The sequence below is a fragment of the Felis catus genome, chromosome B4 (assembly GCF_018350175.1).
Source record: "Felis catus isolate Fca126 chromosome B4, F.catus_Fca126_mat1.0, whole genome shotgun sequence".
Classification (NCBI taxonomy): Eukaryota; Metazoa; Chordata; class Mammalia; order Carnivora; family Felidae; genus Felis; species Felis catus.
Window position 1 is genome coordinate 11,503,367 of NC_058374.1, and position 19,071 is coordinate 11,522,437.

Here is a 19,071-nt window from a genome sequence, read left to right on the forward strand (position 1 = left end):
ATTAAAACAAAAACAAAAACAGAAACAGGGGTACCTGGCTCAGTTGGTTGAGCATCTGACTCCTGTTCTCAATTCAGATTGTGATCTCACAGTTCATGACTCTGAGCCCATGCTGGGCTTTGCACTCACAGTGCACAGCCTGCTTGGGACTCTCTGTCTCCCTCTATCTCTGCCCCTCCCCTGCCCAAACATGTGCGCGCATGCACTCTCTCTCTCAAAAATGAATAAACATTAGGGGCGCCTAGGTGGCTCAGCTGGTTAAGCGTCCAACTTAGGCTCAGGTGGTGATCTCACACATTGTGGGTTCGAGCCCCAAGTCGGGCTGTGTGCTGACAGCTCAGAGCCTGGAGTCTGCTTCAGATTGTTTGTCTCCCTCGCTCTCTGCCTCTCCCCTGCTCACACTCTGCCTCTCTCTCAAAAAATGAACATTAAGAAAAATTAAATGAATAAACATTTTAAAGAATGGAATTACCATATAACCCTATAATTCCTAGGTGTATACACAACAAACTGAAAATAGGGACTCAGACACAGCAGCACAAGTCACAGTGGCCAAAATGTGAAACAGCTCAAAAGTCCACCCATGGATAAATGGAAAAATAATTTGTGATATATACACAAAATGAAATATAATTCATTCATAAGTAAGAATGGAGTATTGATAAATGCACAATGTGGTGTACCTCCAAAACAGAACTAAAAGAAGTAAGCTCAAAAGATCATACATACATCACGTGATTCCACTTATATGATACACTAAAAATAGATAAATCCATAGACACAGAATGCAAACTGGTAGTTGCCAGGGGCTAGAGGAAGGGAGGAATGGAGAGAAACTGCTCAATGGGTACAGGAGTAATGAATGGAATGCTCTGGATGTATGTGTTGTAATACTCATACAATAAAGCAAAGAATACTACTTCCTAGTTTTAGTGTAAGGCACAGAAATTACTCATCTTAACATAACCTGAAAACCAGTAGAACACAGTAATTAAGGGCCCAAGTCATTAATTAATAAGGCTGAAATTTCAGGGTTACCCAGTAACCCTGGGTAGTTACTTAACCTCTCTGTGCCACAGTTTCTTCATGAGAAAACAGGGTAACAACAGTGGCTGCCTCACAGGGTTATTATGAGAATTAAATAATTTTTCACTTATATTTTGAAGTACTAAAATGATGTTTGGCATGAAGTGATCATCAAATAAAAATTACTACCTATTATTTTATTATTTTTTTTAACATTTATTTCTGAGAGACAGAGAGAGAGACAGAGTGTGAGCAGGGGAGGGACAGAGAGAGAGGGAGACACAGAATCCAAAGCAGGCTCCAGGCTGTCAGCATAGAGCCCAATGAGGGGTTCAAACCCACGAACTACGAGATCATGACCTGAGCCGAAGTCAGATGCTTAACTGACTGAGCCACTCAAGTGCCCCACTAGCTATTATTTTTTTAAATGGGTTCTCTAATAAATGTATCAGAATACAAAAGTACAGGGGCACCCGGGGGGGCTCAGACGATTGAGCAGTTGAGCATCTGAATTTGGTTCAGGTCATGATCTCACAGTTTGTGAGTTCAAGCCCCATATCAGGCTCTCTGCTGTTAGTACAGAGTCCACTTTGGATCCTCTGTCTCCCTCGCTCTCTGACCCTCCCCCACTCATGCACACTCTCTCTCAAAAGCAAATAAACATTAAAAAAAAAAAAAAAAAAGAATACAAAAGTACATTTAAAAACAAGTTATCTGGGGGCGCCTCTATCAGGGATAGAGCCCCACATTGGGCTCTGTGCTGGGCATGGAGACTGCTTAAGATTTTCTCTCTCTCTCTCTCTCTCTCTCTCTCTACCCCCTCCAGACCCTCGCCCCTGCTCACACCATCTCAAAAAATTTTAAAGTGAAAAAAATTTTTTTTCAAATTATTTCACATTAACATAAATGTTTTAGCACTGCTGAAACTGTCACTTATCACCCTTTCATGCTCCGTTGCATATTATTCTGTCATTCATTTCATCTAATGACTCAATGTTCATATTGTAAAACTAGTAACTAAACAAAAACCTTTTACAAATACTATTTCGAAACCAATTTTTACAGCACTTAATGTAAATATTTATCCTCTAGAATTTACCTTTGGAATCATCTTTGTTGGAATCTTTATTCTGACAACTTTTCTCATTATCTTTAAACAAGATGGCAGGAACAAAAGCTTTCAAATCGATGAGGTTCTCATAAAAATTCCGAGCGTCTTCATCTTCCCAAATACCACCTTCCAAATCATATTCTCCAGGCTTACCAGGTGTAAAGATATCAATTCCAGGCCCATGCTCTATAATAAAATAAGCCACAGGGAATTAAAACCATTTCAGGTTTAGTGTGTAAAACCACACAGCAACAAGGTATTTTATATTTTCAATTTCACAACTAATGGACCTTGAGTGTTAACAAAAGCTTCTTCAATCAACAAACACTCTGAATTGTTCACAAGACCATCTTTAACATCAAATCATAAACTGTGTTTTAAGTAAAGCTCTAAATCCAGACAAACTAGAAGACAGCATATGAGAAAGATGTTTTTTTCATAAATGTTTTAAGCAATTACTGTCAGATTAAGTAGCCATTTGATATATTAGGCCTACTTTCATGAAACTTAAAACCCAAATAAGAAATATGTAAGCCTGGCCATTCCTAAAACATCCATATCTCCCACAGTATAAGGCAGATTGCTATAAATGGTCAACTGATAAAGAAATAGGAAATAATGGAAGAAAAGATGAAGAAATATATAGATATTTCAGTAGAAGACAGAAAACCATGCACACATTTGCATACATACATGCACCTACACACGCTCTACCTTTTACATACAACTAAAAATTCTTAAACTCAGATCAGGATAATTAATTTCCAACTTCATGATCATGAGACCATTCACAAATTTATCTGTTCTCACTGTGCTTCTCTCCAAACCACAACTGTAAAGTGGAGAATGATGATGTACAGTGAAAATAACCATAAGAAGGGTGCCTGGGTAGCCCAGTTTGTTAAGCATCCAGCTCTTGGTTTCAGCTCAGGTCATGATCTCACGGTTCGTGAGTTCAAGCCCTGCACCAGGGATTTTCTCTCTCTCTCCCTCTCTCTCTGCCCCTCCCCCGTTCTCGCTCTCTTTCTCTCAAAATAAGTAAGTAAACTTTTAAAAGTATTCATTTCATAAGAAGAACAAGAGCAAAAACAACAGAACGCTGGCTCCCTGATGCATTACTTATACGCCTTATACCAAATATATTAAAGACAAGACACTAAAACCATACGCTATAAGGGAAAAGAGTGATAAATTTATAACTTCTGTTTAATGAAAAATATAAACAAAAGCAAAGGACAAACTAGAAGACAATACTAGCAATATTCATACAAAGAAATTAATATCATTAATATTCATTAATAATACCTGAGTACTGAGGTTAAGGTTCTTTTCCTATACTCTTTTACTTACCTGTTCAGGGGCTTTATTAATTTTTATATTTAAGTGTTATACTTAGTGTTTTATATTTATGATTATGTTTTATATTTAAAGGTTTAAATGAAACAAACATTTATCATTTCACCCATTAGATTATGTTTAACAAAGACTGATATCATTAAATGCTAACAAGACGGTAGGGAAGTAAGCACTCTCATATCTTTTTTTTTTTTTTTTTAACGTTTATTTTTGAGACAGAGAGAGACAGAGCATGAACGGGGGAGGGTCAGAGAGAGAGAGGGAGACACAGAATCCGAAAGAGGCTCCAGGCTCTGAGCGGTCAGCACAGAGCCCGACGTGGGGCTCGAACTCACAGACTGTGAGACCATGACCTGAGCCGAAGTTGGACGCTCAACCGACTGAGCCACCCAGGCGCCCCTCTCATATCTTATCTAGAGTATAAACTAATACAACATTAAGGGGATGTAATCTGTCTGTACTTATCAATATTTAAATTAAGCATAATATTTGATCCCGTAAGATTCCTTCTAGGAATTTATACCAAAGAAATAACGGAAGTGTGAAGTAAGATTCACAAAGAGGTTGACTATAGCACTGTTTGTAACAGAGCAAAAGTGGATAGAATCTAAGTATCTACCAATAAGATAACAGCTGATATTTATACACTCTGTAATATTAATCAGATGCTAAAAAAAAATGAGGTGTATCTATCTGAACAGACTCAGTAGGTTCTCAAAAATACGTTATTGAAAGAGAAAAGCAAGTCATGCAAAATAACATACTACATAAATTAACAAGCTATGTCTCAATATCTGATTATATATTTTACATAAATATTTTATAGAAAAAAGAGTCTGGACAGATTCATATCAAACTACCACAGATACCTTGGAAAATGGAATGCATATGCTAGGAGACTTTCACTTTCCACTCTATAATATGCACGAATATTTTACATATATGAAAAATGCATTTGCATAGTAATCATAAGCTGTGAAAAATCAACTTCTGAGAAGCAAACAAATGCTACCAAGTTAAAAAAAAAAGCAACAGATAATCACAGGAAACTATTTGTAATGCATGTGACAAAGAATAATTTCTTTAATATGCAAAATGCTTTTACAATTTGATTAAAGATACATATTTTATTAAAATGAAAAGGAAGAGTTAAAGGATTCAAACCAGTATGTCACAGAGAAACAAACATATATAAAACAGCCAATATAAACCTAAAGAAAAGGATACTCAACCTCACTCAGAAGGTAAAAATCAATAACTACATTATAATAAGAGTGTAAGGAAACACTCATTGTCATATAGCTAGTAGCATGTCAATTTCTTTGGAAGAATATTTAAAAATATATATACATTTTTCTAATTTTTTTAATGTTTGTTTATTTTTGAGAGAGAGACAGAGAGTGAGTAGGGGAGGGGCAGAGAGAGATGGGGAGACAAAATCTGCAACAGGCTCCAGGCTCTGAGCCATCAGCACAGAGCCCGATGTGGGGCTTGAACCCACAAACCATGAGATGATGACATGAACCTAAGTCAGACACTTAATCAACTGAGCCACCCAGGCGTCCCTAACTTTATATATTAAAACTTAAAATGCGCATACCTTATGGAATTGGTGATTTGCTATATTGTACATCTGAAACTAGTATTACACTGTATGTTAACTGGAATTTAAATAAAAACTTAAAACATAAGAAGTAAAATAAAAAATACATAGTTGCAGAATAGTGTATATAATACGATATCATTTCTGAATGGCAAGAACAGGCATTCTGATTACTGAAAAGCTGAAGCTTCTCCAGGCCAGGATGGGGTACCAGTGACCTAAAACAACTAAAAAGACCAAACGATATATACAAGTTTTTGAACACAACATCAGATAGCACAGGTAAGTGATTCCTACAGAGAAGAAACAAAAAAGCTGAGCCCAACAATTAAGTGCCCTAGCTTACTACTGCCTGGTAAGATTTTCTGGGCTACAGCCAAGTAAGGGAGAAGCAAGGCAGACCCCAGCAGTCCCCCTGAGTTGAGGACAGAGCTGAGTCTGGCAAGACTACTCTAGTCAACGTGGCTAGATACTGCAGGACACAATACCAGAGAGGAGAAAGCACATAGACCTCAAAGATCAGCAGAAAGCTCCCCTTGAATGTTCAGCCGAATACTGATCAGTGAGACTGATCATGGAAAATATAACCAGGTTCCAGAGATAAAAACTACGTTTCTATATAAGTTTAACAGTACATTAGACACTGTAAAAAGAAAGATTAATGAATTTGAAGACAGAGCAAGAGAAACTATCCAATACAAAAATAGACAAAAAAAGTAGTGAAGAATAAAAAAGACAACTTCAAACCACCTGAGAGTTGTAACTAAATCTCCATAGCAGGTGGAAGAATACAGAAAACATATTTGAAGAAACAAGGGTCAAGGTTTGGGAAATTTGATGAAAATTGTAAACTCACAGATTCAGGAAGTCCAGTGATCCCAAGCACAAGAAATATACAAAAAAACCACACCAAACCACATCATAATTAAGTGATAATAAAGAAATTTTAAAACAACCAGAAGAAAAATACACCATATGCAAAAAAGTATTGAAAGGAAAAAAAAAGGTCACCCTAAAATTCTATACCTGGTGAAAATATCTTTTAAAAATGATGACATAGCGGGGCACCTGGGTGGCTCAGTCGGTTGAGCATCTGACTTCGGCTCAGGTCATGGTCTCATAGCTCGTGAGTTCGAGCCCCACATTGGGCTCTGTGCTGACAGCTCGGAGCCTGGAGCCTGCTTCAGATTCTGTCTCCCTTTCTCTCTGCCTACTCATATTCTGTCTCTCTCAAAAATAAATAAACATTAAATTTTTTTTTTTTTTAAATGATGACACAGGGCACCGGGGTGGCTCAGTTGGCTAAGCATACAACTCTCAGTTAAGCATCCAATTCTCAGTTTCAGTTCAGGTCATGATCTCGTTTCATGAGATCAGGCCCTGCATCTGGACTCCATGCATGTGTGAGCAAGGGAGAGGGAGATGAAGAGAAAGAGAGGATCCCAAACAGGCTCCATATTGTCAGTGCAGAACCTGGGATCATGACCTGAGCCAAGAACAAGAGTCAGACAGTCAACTGACTGAGCCACTCAGGTGCCCCACGTGGAACTTTTAAAAAATAAAAAAGTTTGAGGCTCACTGATCAAGAGATATAAAAATTAGTAGGAATTATATACATAATTAAATGTAAATAAAATAAATGCATATATAGGCATGCAACACATATTTCTTGAGATACAAAATACAAAATAACTCTTGTGCTATAAAAAGATACCTTACAAATACTTTACTCTTAAAAATTTTTATTTTATTTTATTTTTTTTTTTATTTTTGGGACAGAGAGAGACAGAGCATGAACGGGGGAGGGGCAGAGAGAGAGGGAGACACAGAATCAGAAACAGGCTCCAGGCTCTGAGCATCAGCCCAGAGCCTGACGCGGGGCTCGAGCTCCTGGACCGCGAGATCGTGACCTGGCTGAAGTCGGACGCTTAACCGACTGCACCACCCAGGCGCCCCACTCTTAAAATTTTTAAGTGAACAGAAGTGCCAGATAGTTTGAAGATTAGTGACATATCAATACATCTACAAACATAAATATAATTCGTTCATCAAGTACTTGGTATGACAGATTTAATGTATTAAGAGCCCTACCAACTTAAGGGCAATCAAAAAAGTAACTTTAAAACACCTTTGAAATAATCTAAAAAACAACCCATCTCACAAAATGAAAATTTACCTCACAAAACAGCAAGGTTTACTTCTAAATAATAGTTTAAGATAATGTTATCATTCAAAACCAATGGATTAAAAATAAGGATAAATATTGTACCTGGGTGGCTCAATTTGTTAAGTGTCTGACTCTTGGTTTCAGCTCAGGTCATGATCTCATGGTTCGTGGGTTTAAGCCCTGCACTGGGATCTGTACTGACAGTACAGAGCCTGCTTGGGATTCTTTCACTCTCCCTCTATCTGCCCCTCCCACTCTCGCTCTCTCTCTCTCAAAATAAATAAACTTAAAAAAAAAAAAAGGAAAATATAAAAATATTAGAGGGGCACCTGGGTGGCACAGTTGGTTAAGTGTTTGACTTTTGGTTTTGGCTCAGATTGCGATCTCACAGTTTGTGAGATTGAGCCCTGTGTTGGGATCTGTGCTGACGGCTTGGACACTGCTTGGGATTCTATCTCTCCCTCTCTCTCTGACCCTCTCCCACTCATGCTCTCTCTCAAAATAAATAAAATAACTTAAAAAAAAAAAAAAAAAAACTAGAATCCCAAAGATCCAATCCACTTTATTACCTCTTTGAGAAAGAAAGTGAATCTTTCTATAACCCCAAGTATGGTTTTCAGACAGGTCCCTGTTGGATATAATCCAAAGATACTTAATACAAAAGAACCCAGAGGAATAGATCATAAGATCATATGAGTTAACTATTGTTAAGTGCCAAACCTTCTCTATTCAGAGGAGCATTTCAAGTAGTAGCTTTTCAAAGTTCTTATTAGGTCTTAATACTACTTCATTTAAAAAACTCTAAATGCATGTTGAAAACTTAAATTTTTGGGGCACCTGGGTGGCACAGTCGGTTAAGCGTCCGACTTCAGCCAGGTCACGATCTCGCGGTCTGTGAGTTTGAGCCCCACATCAGGCTCTGAGCCATCAGCTGGAGCCATCAGAGCCTGGAGCCTGTTTCCGATTCTGTGTCTCCCTCTCTCTCTGCCCCTCCCCCGTTCATGCTTTGTCTCTCTCTGTCCCAAAAATAAATAAATAAACGTTGAAAAAAAAAAAAAGAAAACTTAAATTTTTAATGATATACATCTAAAACAAGTAAAGATAAGGGATAGTGCTTAGTGGAAAAATCACAATGTTTTTAGGGTTATCTTACCTTCTGGTGTTGGTTTGTCTTGAGGAAGATCTGGCATATTTTCATCCAAAAGGTCTGCTAAGGATTGAGAATTTGCTAGCAACTTCTGATACGACATAGCAAACTCCTCATACTGTTTATGTCTATCTTCACTTAGCTCTCCTTTAGAATGGAGAATACGCCTATAAAACGAATGATGAAATAATCTGATAAACTCATCAAAGCAGATGTGATCATGTATTATATTGGAAACGTTCCACAAAATTTGATTTTATCACATAAGCTTATTATTAGCATGATTTTCTTCAAATTATTTGTAAAGTTTCCAACATGTATCTGAAATTAAAACTAGTATAATCAAATTCACCTAAGTAATTAAATTTCAACATTAGTTCTTCAAAGAACATTAAAAGTAATTAACAATTATGCCTGCAGTAATATAAAATTTAACAATGCCACTAAACACAAATTATTTTTAAAGTATTTTGTTAAAGCCATACCCCCTTCAGACATACAGTTAATCAAAAAAACTTAACACACCTTAAAAAGTTACTGTTCAAAAACAGTAAGTTATAAAATCAGTATCCTTAAACATTCACAATGATATGAATCAAGATTATCTTTTGAAAAAGCCCAAATATTGCAAACAGCCAATTCTGTTTCCTACACAAGTACTGGTTATTTATCCATTTAACAAATATTAATTGAGAAACCCACTTAAGCCAGGCCAGGCCATCTGAGGAGCAGAGAACACAACTAGTCTTTCACTTTACCAACAGTTCACTAATAAGCCACTCATAATTAGAAATGCAGAACTTTCAAAATTTTTCAAAATGTATAGTCAAGTAAAAATCTCTCTATATAGACAGTTGAGATGTCCACACCTGCAACTACTTATAATACTATTTATAATACACATGTAGTGTAATGTTTGAAATCTACAAATCTTAATGCAATATAGGTTTCAAAAAGCCAATCGTAAATTAAGTCATTTTCAAATTATTGTAAAGTTTATTACTTGTCATTTGAATTTCCTTATGAAATGTGAAGAGAATGAGTTACTTTCTGATGTTATCTTAAAAGTTAACAGAAAATAATGTGAAAAACAATGCCCACACTTATTCATCCCTGTTTAGCTGGAACAATTTCCAAATTTTTCTCTTATCCTAGTCCTACTCACATAAACTTTTGTTTAAATGCTGTAACATTCCAGCTAACATTTTTTTGTTAGGAATTATCAGCTCCCATTACAAGCACAAGATAGATCAATGCATACATTACTATTCATTAAATTCAATTTTCTTTTTTTCTTATCTGGCCTATTAGGGATCTAAAATGAGAAATTTTCATTCATTTTCTTACGATTTAAAAGTACATTGGACGATACCGTTCTATCAACAAGAAGAGTTTCTCTCTTCAACTGTTTATTTCAAACTAATCTTACTGAAAAAAACAGTCTTTCAGTAAGTTATATGAATGAATTCTAAACTCAAAGCATTAAAAAATACTCAAACCATGAAAGCAATGACTGGAACTGCTTTCAATGAGTGAGCTTGTTAGAACTTTTAATTAGAAATTATGTCATTTTTGAATTTAGAAAAAGCCACTAAAATTAAACTGTTTAAATAAATAATGTTCAAAAGTAGGCTACTCTAAAATGTTCTGCAACGTATTAGAAAAAATGTTAAACAATAAAAACTTTACTCTTTTTTTTTTTTCAAAGTAAGTTTCACACCCAGCATGAAGCCCAAAGTGGGGCTTGAACTCACGACCCTGACATGAAGACCTGACTTGAGGTAAAAAATCAAGACGCTTAACCAAGTGAGCCACCCAGGCACCCCCTTAGCAGTCTGTTCCATAGCAAATTATGTTAAGAGGGATAATAACAGTTTTAAGGGATTTCAGAACCTCTAATGACAATGCAAAATTATTTCAGTACTTGAAAAGACACTGGAAAATGTTTCAAAATAACAGAACCTGGAACTTAATTTTTCTAACAAGTTGCAACACTAGAGTCATCTAAAGAACAATACATCCAGTTTTAGGTTATACAACATTCACCAAGGATTTATGATACATAGGCATTAGCAAAGTGAGGACTATTTTATCACAGAAGAAAACACTCTTTTTCCAATATCAACCTCATTTTCAATCATCTGCCTGGGACTTTGCATTGGATCAATTAAAAGTGATGTAATTCTATGATAGCTGCCTTTGTATGCATTCCAGTTCCTTTCCAGTCATCCTGGAACCAATTTAAAACTCTGAAGCTCCAGAGGTAACTCTTCACACTTCCTAAATCTCAATCCCATGATCAGACTTGTTAACAGTACTAATATGTGCTTAGGTTACGACCTAGAGACAACAGTCCTCAGAAAAAAAGCTCAGATTTTGGTAGATTTATTTTCTAATCATACCTTATACTGAAAACTTGGCAAGCAATACAAGATACCAATGAAATGGCATGGGAAGAGTTCTGTTACACACAAAACTTATACAGTCCTACATATTTTCCTTGACCATTTATTTAATATATATTTACTAAACATCAGACTGAACACACAGGATGTAGTAAGTCTATAAATTTTAAGCAGAGAAATAAATGAGCCATAGGTACCTGAACATTCAAAATCCCTAGAATCATTTAGAGGTTTGAATGAAATTAAAATGAGACATTTTTTAATGAATGTTTTATATATAGCAATTTTTTATGTTTATGAAGCCCATTGGAAAAGATTTTTAGTTTAGCTTTTTTTAGAAGACCTGTATAAGGGAACTAAACATTACACAGCACATTTGACCCAAGTACCTAGTCTGTTCATCAGTGTAAAATAAATCTCACCAAAATTTCTTAGGAAAATTCCACAGCAATCTATCACTATGCAAAATCAAGCTGAATATATGATTTATCACATATCATTTTAATTATAATCTCTTCAGAAGCACATATATTCAGAATGTTGAATGGAAGCCAATCTTTTTGAGACCATCATAAATCAGAGGTTAGCAAACTATTTCTGCAAAGGGGCCAGATATAAATATTTTAGGCTCTGCAGACCATATGGTCTTTGTTACAAGTATTCAAGTCTGCTGATCTGGCACAAAAGCAGCCATAGGCAATAATACATCAACACATGAGCATGACTATTTTCCAATAATGCTTTATTTATGGACACTGAAATCTGAACTTCATATAGTTTTAGTATTTCACAAAATATTCCTCCTTTGATTTTTTTTTCAACCAATTATAAAGGTAAAGACCATTCTTATTCTCAGCTCACCAGCTGTACAAAAAGTAGTGGTGGGTCTATCTGGCCTGCGGGCCATAGTTTGCCAATACTTGTCATAACTGGAGTTCTTTGAATTAGTATCACTGTTAAAGGTATTATAAATGAGTACATTCCTTCTCATGACATCATTGTACAAGAGGGAGGTACTGGGACCATCTTAAAGATATGAAAAGCAAGCAATGAAAACCAAATTAATTCCAAATCTGATTCATTATAATAAAAATACAATAGACCTCCTTCACCCAATGATGAGCTACCACCATCTGGAAACAACCCTAAGGTATGTCAACCTTTGACTTCTAGTGTTTTTTATATTACTAATTCAATACTGTAAAACTGACAGAAAATATCAAATAGTCCACTCTTGAATCGAGCATTCTATCTCATGAGAAAAGTCATAAATGTCTCAAATGATTCTAGTCTTGAGACCTATTTTTTGTTTTTCTTTTTTTTTTCATTTTTATTCTTCTTGACTTTCTCGCTTTTATTTTGTATACTTTTGTCTCGCGTTATTTTAAAAATGAAAAAAATTTTAAAAGCTATCAAAGCTTAATATACAAATTTTCAAAATCATAAAAAGGTACAAGAGACATCCTCATCAAGACTCTCTGAAGGATTAAGCAAGCAATATATCACAAATAATAAACTCACATTTACTGAATACTTACAACGAATCAGATACTGTTAAGTGCTTTTACATGTGAATTCACTGCATCGTTCACATTTATCTCCAAGGTAGAGTGCTACTGTTACTCCATTTTACAGAAGGGAAAACTGAAGCACAGAGATGTGAGATAACTTGCTGAGAGTTACAGAACTAAGTAAATGACAAATCTAAGATGTGAACACATGTAGCCAGGCTACGGCGTCCATGCTCACAACTATTGGACCATATATACTGCCTCCCAAATTAAAGTAAAATTGTCCACTTGGTACCTAACATTGGAATTAGAATGTCTCTCAAATGCATCTATCAAAGGCAAGCCTTCTCACACTGAGGTGCTTATTTTATATTCCTTCAGGTCCTTTTATCTGGACCTGACTGGGTAAGCACTGTGTGCACTGCTAATGTGTTTACTAGACACTTTAAAATCTAGTACAAGTCCTAAATGCAGATGAAGAGTAACATGGAAGTTGTGAAAAATACAGTATGAAGAGGTATGAAAGAATCCGATCTGTCACTTGCTAAATAAGTCACAATGAGCAAGCTCATTTATAATCATGAGGCAGACCCATTAAAAGCTACTAGATTTTACCTTTCATCTCAGCAATTTGTCAAGTTTTCATGAGAATAATTTTCTTTCGGTTTCATTTTAGAATTTAGTTATGGATGTCTTATAATCTTGTGTGAAAAGCCACTACTGCACGGTAAGCATAAATGTACTCGATCAAATATTTATTAAACTGTCAAAGTCATTGAATCAGAGTTAGAGAATACCTGGAAAGAGGTAACAATTTTAGAGCACTTACAAAACTGTTAAAGCCTCACTGAGTATAAAGTACAGTGATAGAACATCTTTTTTTTTTTTTTTTTGTGATAGAACATCTTAACAGCGCTTAAGTACTACACAATTTATCAAACAATCCACCTGTTTTAAAAAAAAAAAAAAACAACAACCCACAACTATAGGCAAGGTACAACTTACCTGGGAGAAAAGCAGAAGGTAAAAGCAACGCTATTTAATTTTACATTAATGCGCTGTCAAGTTTCATCACTGGTAAAGTAATACCGCATTAATTTGCATTAATGAAAGAAACCTCCCTGATTTTATTAACTAGCGGAGGAAAGCCTACATTGTACTTTTTTTTTTTTAACTATACTTTCAATCAAATCACTTAGTGCTGTTTGAACATGTAATCATGAAGGTCCTAATTCACCAATACTTAAAAGGAGAAACTTCTGCTACCACTCCCATCAGTTAGGGAGAAAGAAAGAAATTAAGACACTTCGAAATTATTCAAGCAAGAATTGACTTAACATCTGAATTCACGATTTCACTACTACAAGAAACAAATTCTTCTACATAATTAAGTAATATCTAAATAAAAATTAAATCATTTCAATTTTTATTAAAAGCCAAAAAGTAGCAAGTAATATTACCTCTATGAGAATAATATCTCATAGTACAAAACATTTCAAGTATAGAGCACTGAACATAATAAAAAGCAAAACTTACCAAGAAGTAAAGGTATTAACTCTAAATTGGCAGATGTTGCAAGATAATATTTTTAGATGTGTAAATATTAATTATAAGTCCCCAGGATCAATCGCTTAACTAAAATGTATTTTAAAAATTGTTTTAAGTACAAAAAGCTTGTAAGTTCAAATTTATTAAAATTCACCAAACCCTAGGGCCAGGTGTATTCTGCTTATAACTGTAAATCCCTCAAGGGCTTAGAAACAGAACTAACTATCTAATACCTATGGTATCAGCCCAGCAAACCTGAGAAAGGAACAGTTTGTCTTCATTCATTCATTCATTCATTCATTAGCGTCTTTAAGAAAATACCAGAGATTTTATTATTCTATTTTTTTTAATTGGTTGAAAGAATTCTTAAGTATAGAGCTTAAGGAGTATAGGAGTGCCTAGGTGGCTCAGTCGGCTAAGCATCTGACTTCAGCTCAGGTCATAATCTCACAGTTTGTGAGTTCAAGCCCCACACTGGGCTCTGTACTGACAGCTCAGAGCCTGCAGCTTGCTTCAGATTCTGTCTCCCTCTCTCTCTGCCCTTCCCCCATTCATGTTGTCTCTCTCAAGAGTAAACATTAAAAAAATTAAATTAAAAACAAAGGAGTATACACAAAGGCTTCACAACCTCTATGAATAGTGCCATCTCCCAAGTTAATTAAAATGACCAAAAGCATTTAGGATTCATAGACTGAAAATACAATGGATTTGATTTTTTTTAAACTGTCATTATTAAGATACTGAATAAAGGCTTAAAATAATTTAAATACATAAGTCTTAAACATCCACTAGCTTGGCACTTAGATTTCCAGCATTACCATGCCTAAGAGAAACCTTACTGGGAAAAATTATTGTCCATGATTTATTCCCATGATTAGAAAAACCTCAAAATACCTACTGGATAATGACTGGGAGGGGGAAACTTTGGGAAACTGATCATTTTTACAGTACACCGTAATGTACTAATACTAGGCTAAGGGACTCTGCACTAATCCATTCTTCATGCGTCTTGGTCAGTCAGGTATTCAAATCTTCACTACAGAGGCTCCTCGAATTGACGCTGTCCTAGGCATGAGTTATTTATTAAGCTATATGCTAATTATTTGTTATATGATGATTAAGATTTTCCCATCTCCCAAATTACTACATCTAAGTAGGCAGCATCCCATGACAAAATGACTGCTATGATGGTAAGGTCAACTTCTGCTAGGTAAATAACCTCCTCTAATAACCTAACAGTTCCATATTGAAATGAATAAAAGTTTCTAGGGAAAGTCCACAAAACCATGCTCTTAACACTATATCCTGTTCAAAATTTTCACTTGAAATAATATTAAAGGGGCGCCTGGGTGGCGCAGTCGGTTAAGCGTCCGACTTCAGCCAGGTCACGATCTTGCGGTCCGTGAGTTCGAGCCCCGCGTCAGGCTCTGGGCTGATGGCTGAGCCTGGAGCCTGTTTCCGATTCTGTGTCTCCCTCTCTCTCTGCCCCTCCCCCGTTCATGCTCTGTCTCTCTCTGTCCCAAAAATAAATAAACGTTGAAAAAAGAAAAAAAAAAAAGAAAAAAAAGAAATAATATTAAAGAACAGGTCTGCTTATCAAAGCTGGATATGACCAGAAAGTAAGTACAAATTAATATAAGTCACTAATATATTAATAATAATAATCAATATTCAATATTATAATTAGGCTAAAATAATACACCAAAAATATCTAAATAAAGTTAAAAGAGAGAAGTCTGCATTCAGATTCAAAAAATTAGTAATTCAAGGTGAAGAACTGATTTGGCAGCAGTTCATTTGAAAAATTAGTCTTTAGGCATATATAAGCCTAACAGTCAAAATAATGACAGAGCAGCTATAGAAACTAATGGAATTTTAGATTATAGGCAGGAAAAAATGCACCCAAAACAAATGTCCTAAGGATAGTCATGTCGAAATCATGGAACAAACTGAAGGAACAGGAGGTATTTAGCCTTTGAGAAGATGAAAGGGAAACCACCTGGCAGTCTGCAAATATCTGAGATATTATCATGAAAAGAGGAGACATGTCCCATATCAGTACTTCTCAAACTGTGGTAAAGGAATTATTTTTTTTTCTAATCACTGCAGGTGCTTTTATAAAATACAGGAACAATACCACAACTATGGAAAACTGCCATAAGGATGTCTAAATGCTTCGTGTGCTTCTATACTTAATTCATTGTGAACAGGTAAACAGTTCACGGACCCCCACTTTCAGCAGCTTTATTCCATCTGAACCAGAAAAAAGAAGTACATCAAAGGGAACCATTTTATGGAGTTAATTTTCTGCTTGAATTCCTAGTAAGTAGGAGTGTCCAACACAGAAATGGCTCTAAGCTCCTTTGAGAGGTTTTCAAAGGAAGAATACTTTGTCAGATAATCTGTAAAATGGATTCCTTCATTGGGTGATTAGATTAAATCACTGTAGACTCCACCCTCTAAGCTTCTGTGAGGCCAATCAAAAATAAACACACACACAAAACCTTTAAAGTAGCCAATAAAAAGGAATCAAAGCATACCTACAAAATCAGTTGTGATGTATTAGGTAGAACATATGGGAAAAAGAAAACGACTAGGAAAATGACAAAACACTATGTAAGTCATAATTAAGATCTTGAATATATGAGAATTATTAAGAGGACCATTACTTTCCTTTTAAACTCATTACTGACTATATAAATTCAGCCTGAAGTTGCCTATTTAAAGTTTAAAACAGTCTTCACTATCAAAAGCACAAAACAAAGATTTTTTTTTTTTAAAGAAACCTTGAGGAACACCATTGCCATCTTAAACTCTCACCTCTTGAATGATCCTCAACCACCAGGGTTTAGCCATACAGTCTCTGAACCTATCCTGACCCAGACCTAACTGTATTACTGGCATATACTACTAATCTTTAGTTAAGTCAATCACCTTCTAGTGGTAACTACTTAAACCAGTAGGTCCTTCCCCACTGTGGATGGACCTTATGGAAATAGAGAAGTATCCTCTCCCATACTAATTCCTGAAAAACAGCAATTTCAGACTCAACCATGCACTTTAAATAGATGAAAGTATTCAGCCAAATACTTTGGCTACTGCTGTTGTCTCCTTTCTGTACCCCTCAGCCCTCCAAATCCACCCTCCACAAAAGTTGACCTAGTGCCCACCAACTTCCATCAACTTCTAGTTTATGGATGCCTCCTAGGTCCAGAGGCTACAGAATAGTTATCCTGTAACAATCAAAGGTGGCCCCTCAATCAGGTATCTTCACTAATTACCACAGACACATACATTATTCCTTCAGAATTTTAAATGGATGTTCCCCAGAGAGAGACTCCTGTAAATGCACTCTACATAGTAGCATTTAAGAAATTTTTTCACATCTAATTTGTTGCACTATTTTCCAAATTTCTGATCTAAAATACAGACTATGAAATAAAACGACTTGTTTTCTAAGAGCAAGTATCAACAGTGACATCAATGAATTAAGATTCAACACAATGAAAGCAAACCTGTTATAGAGAGGGCACAACAAAACACAAAAATAATAGCAGATAAGTTAAAGTGACAGAAAAAGAAAATCCCTCAACAGTAAGGAGTTTCTTAAATCACAGGAACAAAACACATCCCCAAAGTAAAAATCACCATATACTTGCCAGGTTTCTTTTAAATTCAGAAACAAAATCTATGATAAGACTCCCATTTAAACATGAGTACTTTAACTGTTACACTTTGAAATTCTCCTGGAAATGTTAAGAAATCCCCTGCAATGAGCCCTTTTCCACAAGTTCTTTCAGTGGCATGAAGACTTAAGAAACTTTTTAAGAATGAGCTCCAAAATAAATTCTCAATTCTGAGAAATATGAAAATCACCTGTTTTGTCTCTCTGTATTCTGAAGCTCCCTGTGGTCCCTTTTCAGGTGTTTGGTCAAAGATGTAAAGTACTCTTTTAAAAGATTCTGGAAAGGTTGCTGTTTCTCTGGACTAATTATCTCACTAGGAGGGAAACTCAAATTAAACTTCTCCGCAGCACTCTTCACTTTCCGTGGTACAAGTCCAGCAATATCATCTCCACAATGTCGACAAAAACTAATCACCACAGAAACGTGAGTATGGGATTCCCGATCAGCATTAATAATATTTTTTAGCTGTTCATAGATTAAGGATAGACCTTCCTTGTCAGTGAAAATCCCAACTATTGTCAATTCTGCAATGAAACGCAAATCAGTTCTTAACTTGGTAATGTTAGGGGTTTTCTCTTCTTTCCTCGCTTCAAAATGTTTTTTCCAAACCTGAAGAAGTGACGGAGCAAAGTCGGCATAACGCTGGTGAAAGAGAGAACACAAGTGCACAGCACAGTTCACATCAGATATTTTCAGCTTTGCTTCCACAATAGAAGCTACAGCTTCTGCAATGTATTTGCTTAAATTTAGGCCATTAAAATCATGGGACAAGGAGTCTCTCTGTTGTTCCGTAATAGTTTTTAATTTCTTGACAAAAGCAGTATTTTTCTTCAAGCTTGAGTCTAGTCGGCTAAAGAAATTTTCCTCTGGTCGGTTGTCTGGAGCATTTTGGTTTTTGCTACGAAGTTCCTTCCTTAACTGATGTCGTTCCCAAGCTTCTTGATGAAGCTGAAGGGATTCTTCTTTCTCTCTATATAAAAACAAACAAGCAAATAAAATAACTTGTATATTCTGAAGCATCTCTGACAAATTTCATAAGAGCAAAAGCAAATGAGAAAGTAAAATCATATAAGTATCAGCATCCAAAAGGAACAAACCATGCAAAGGCCCTTTTCCTACTTCTTTTTTAAAGATATCTTTTTTAAGTTATCTCTGTACCCAATGTGGGGCTCGAACTCAAAACCCGAAATCAAGAGTTGCACGCTCTACTGACTGAGCCAGACAGGCACCCCTTTTCCTAATTTTAAAAACATTTTACTAATGACTGAAGATAGTAAGAACTCAGCACACTGAAAATATCAAATGTGACAGAGTGGAGGATTCTGAATAACTAGAGTAAAAATCATTCTGCCAACAAGCAAACGAAATGGGTAGGACACTTTTGTCAATTCTACCGCAATAAAGGTGAAAAAATAAATGGATTAAATACATGATGCATAATATGAAAAATACAAAATACCTAGGAAGGATACCTAAAATACCTAAAACAGGTAAAAGCATTGGTAAGAGAG

The 19,071-nt window shown here is 35.6% G+C and overlaps 1 protein-coding gene across 3 annotated transcripts in view; it reads right to left on the minus strand.

Annotated features, from left to right (window-relative positions):
• Positions 1–19,071, minus strand: part of UPF2 (UPF2 regulator of nonsense mediated mRNA decay) — a 112,261-nt gene that overhangs the window by 83,499 nt on the left and 9,691 nt on the right. For all 3 annotated transcript variants that reach the window (XM_045060864.1, XM_011283561.4, XM_019833926.3), the window contains exons 3-5: positions 17,751–18,530; positions 8,417–8,577; positions 2,126–2,323 (exon numbers count right to left, since the gene is read on the minus strand). In XM_045060864.1, coding sequence (XP_044916799.1) covers positions 2,126–2,323; positions 8,417–8,577; positions 17,751–18,530 — 1,139 coding nt within the window. The remainder of the gene's footprint in view (positions 1–2,125; positions 2,324–8,416; positions 8,578–17,750; positions 18,531–19,071) is intronic.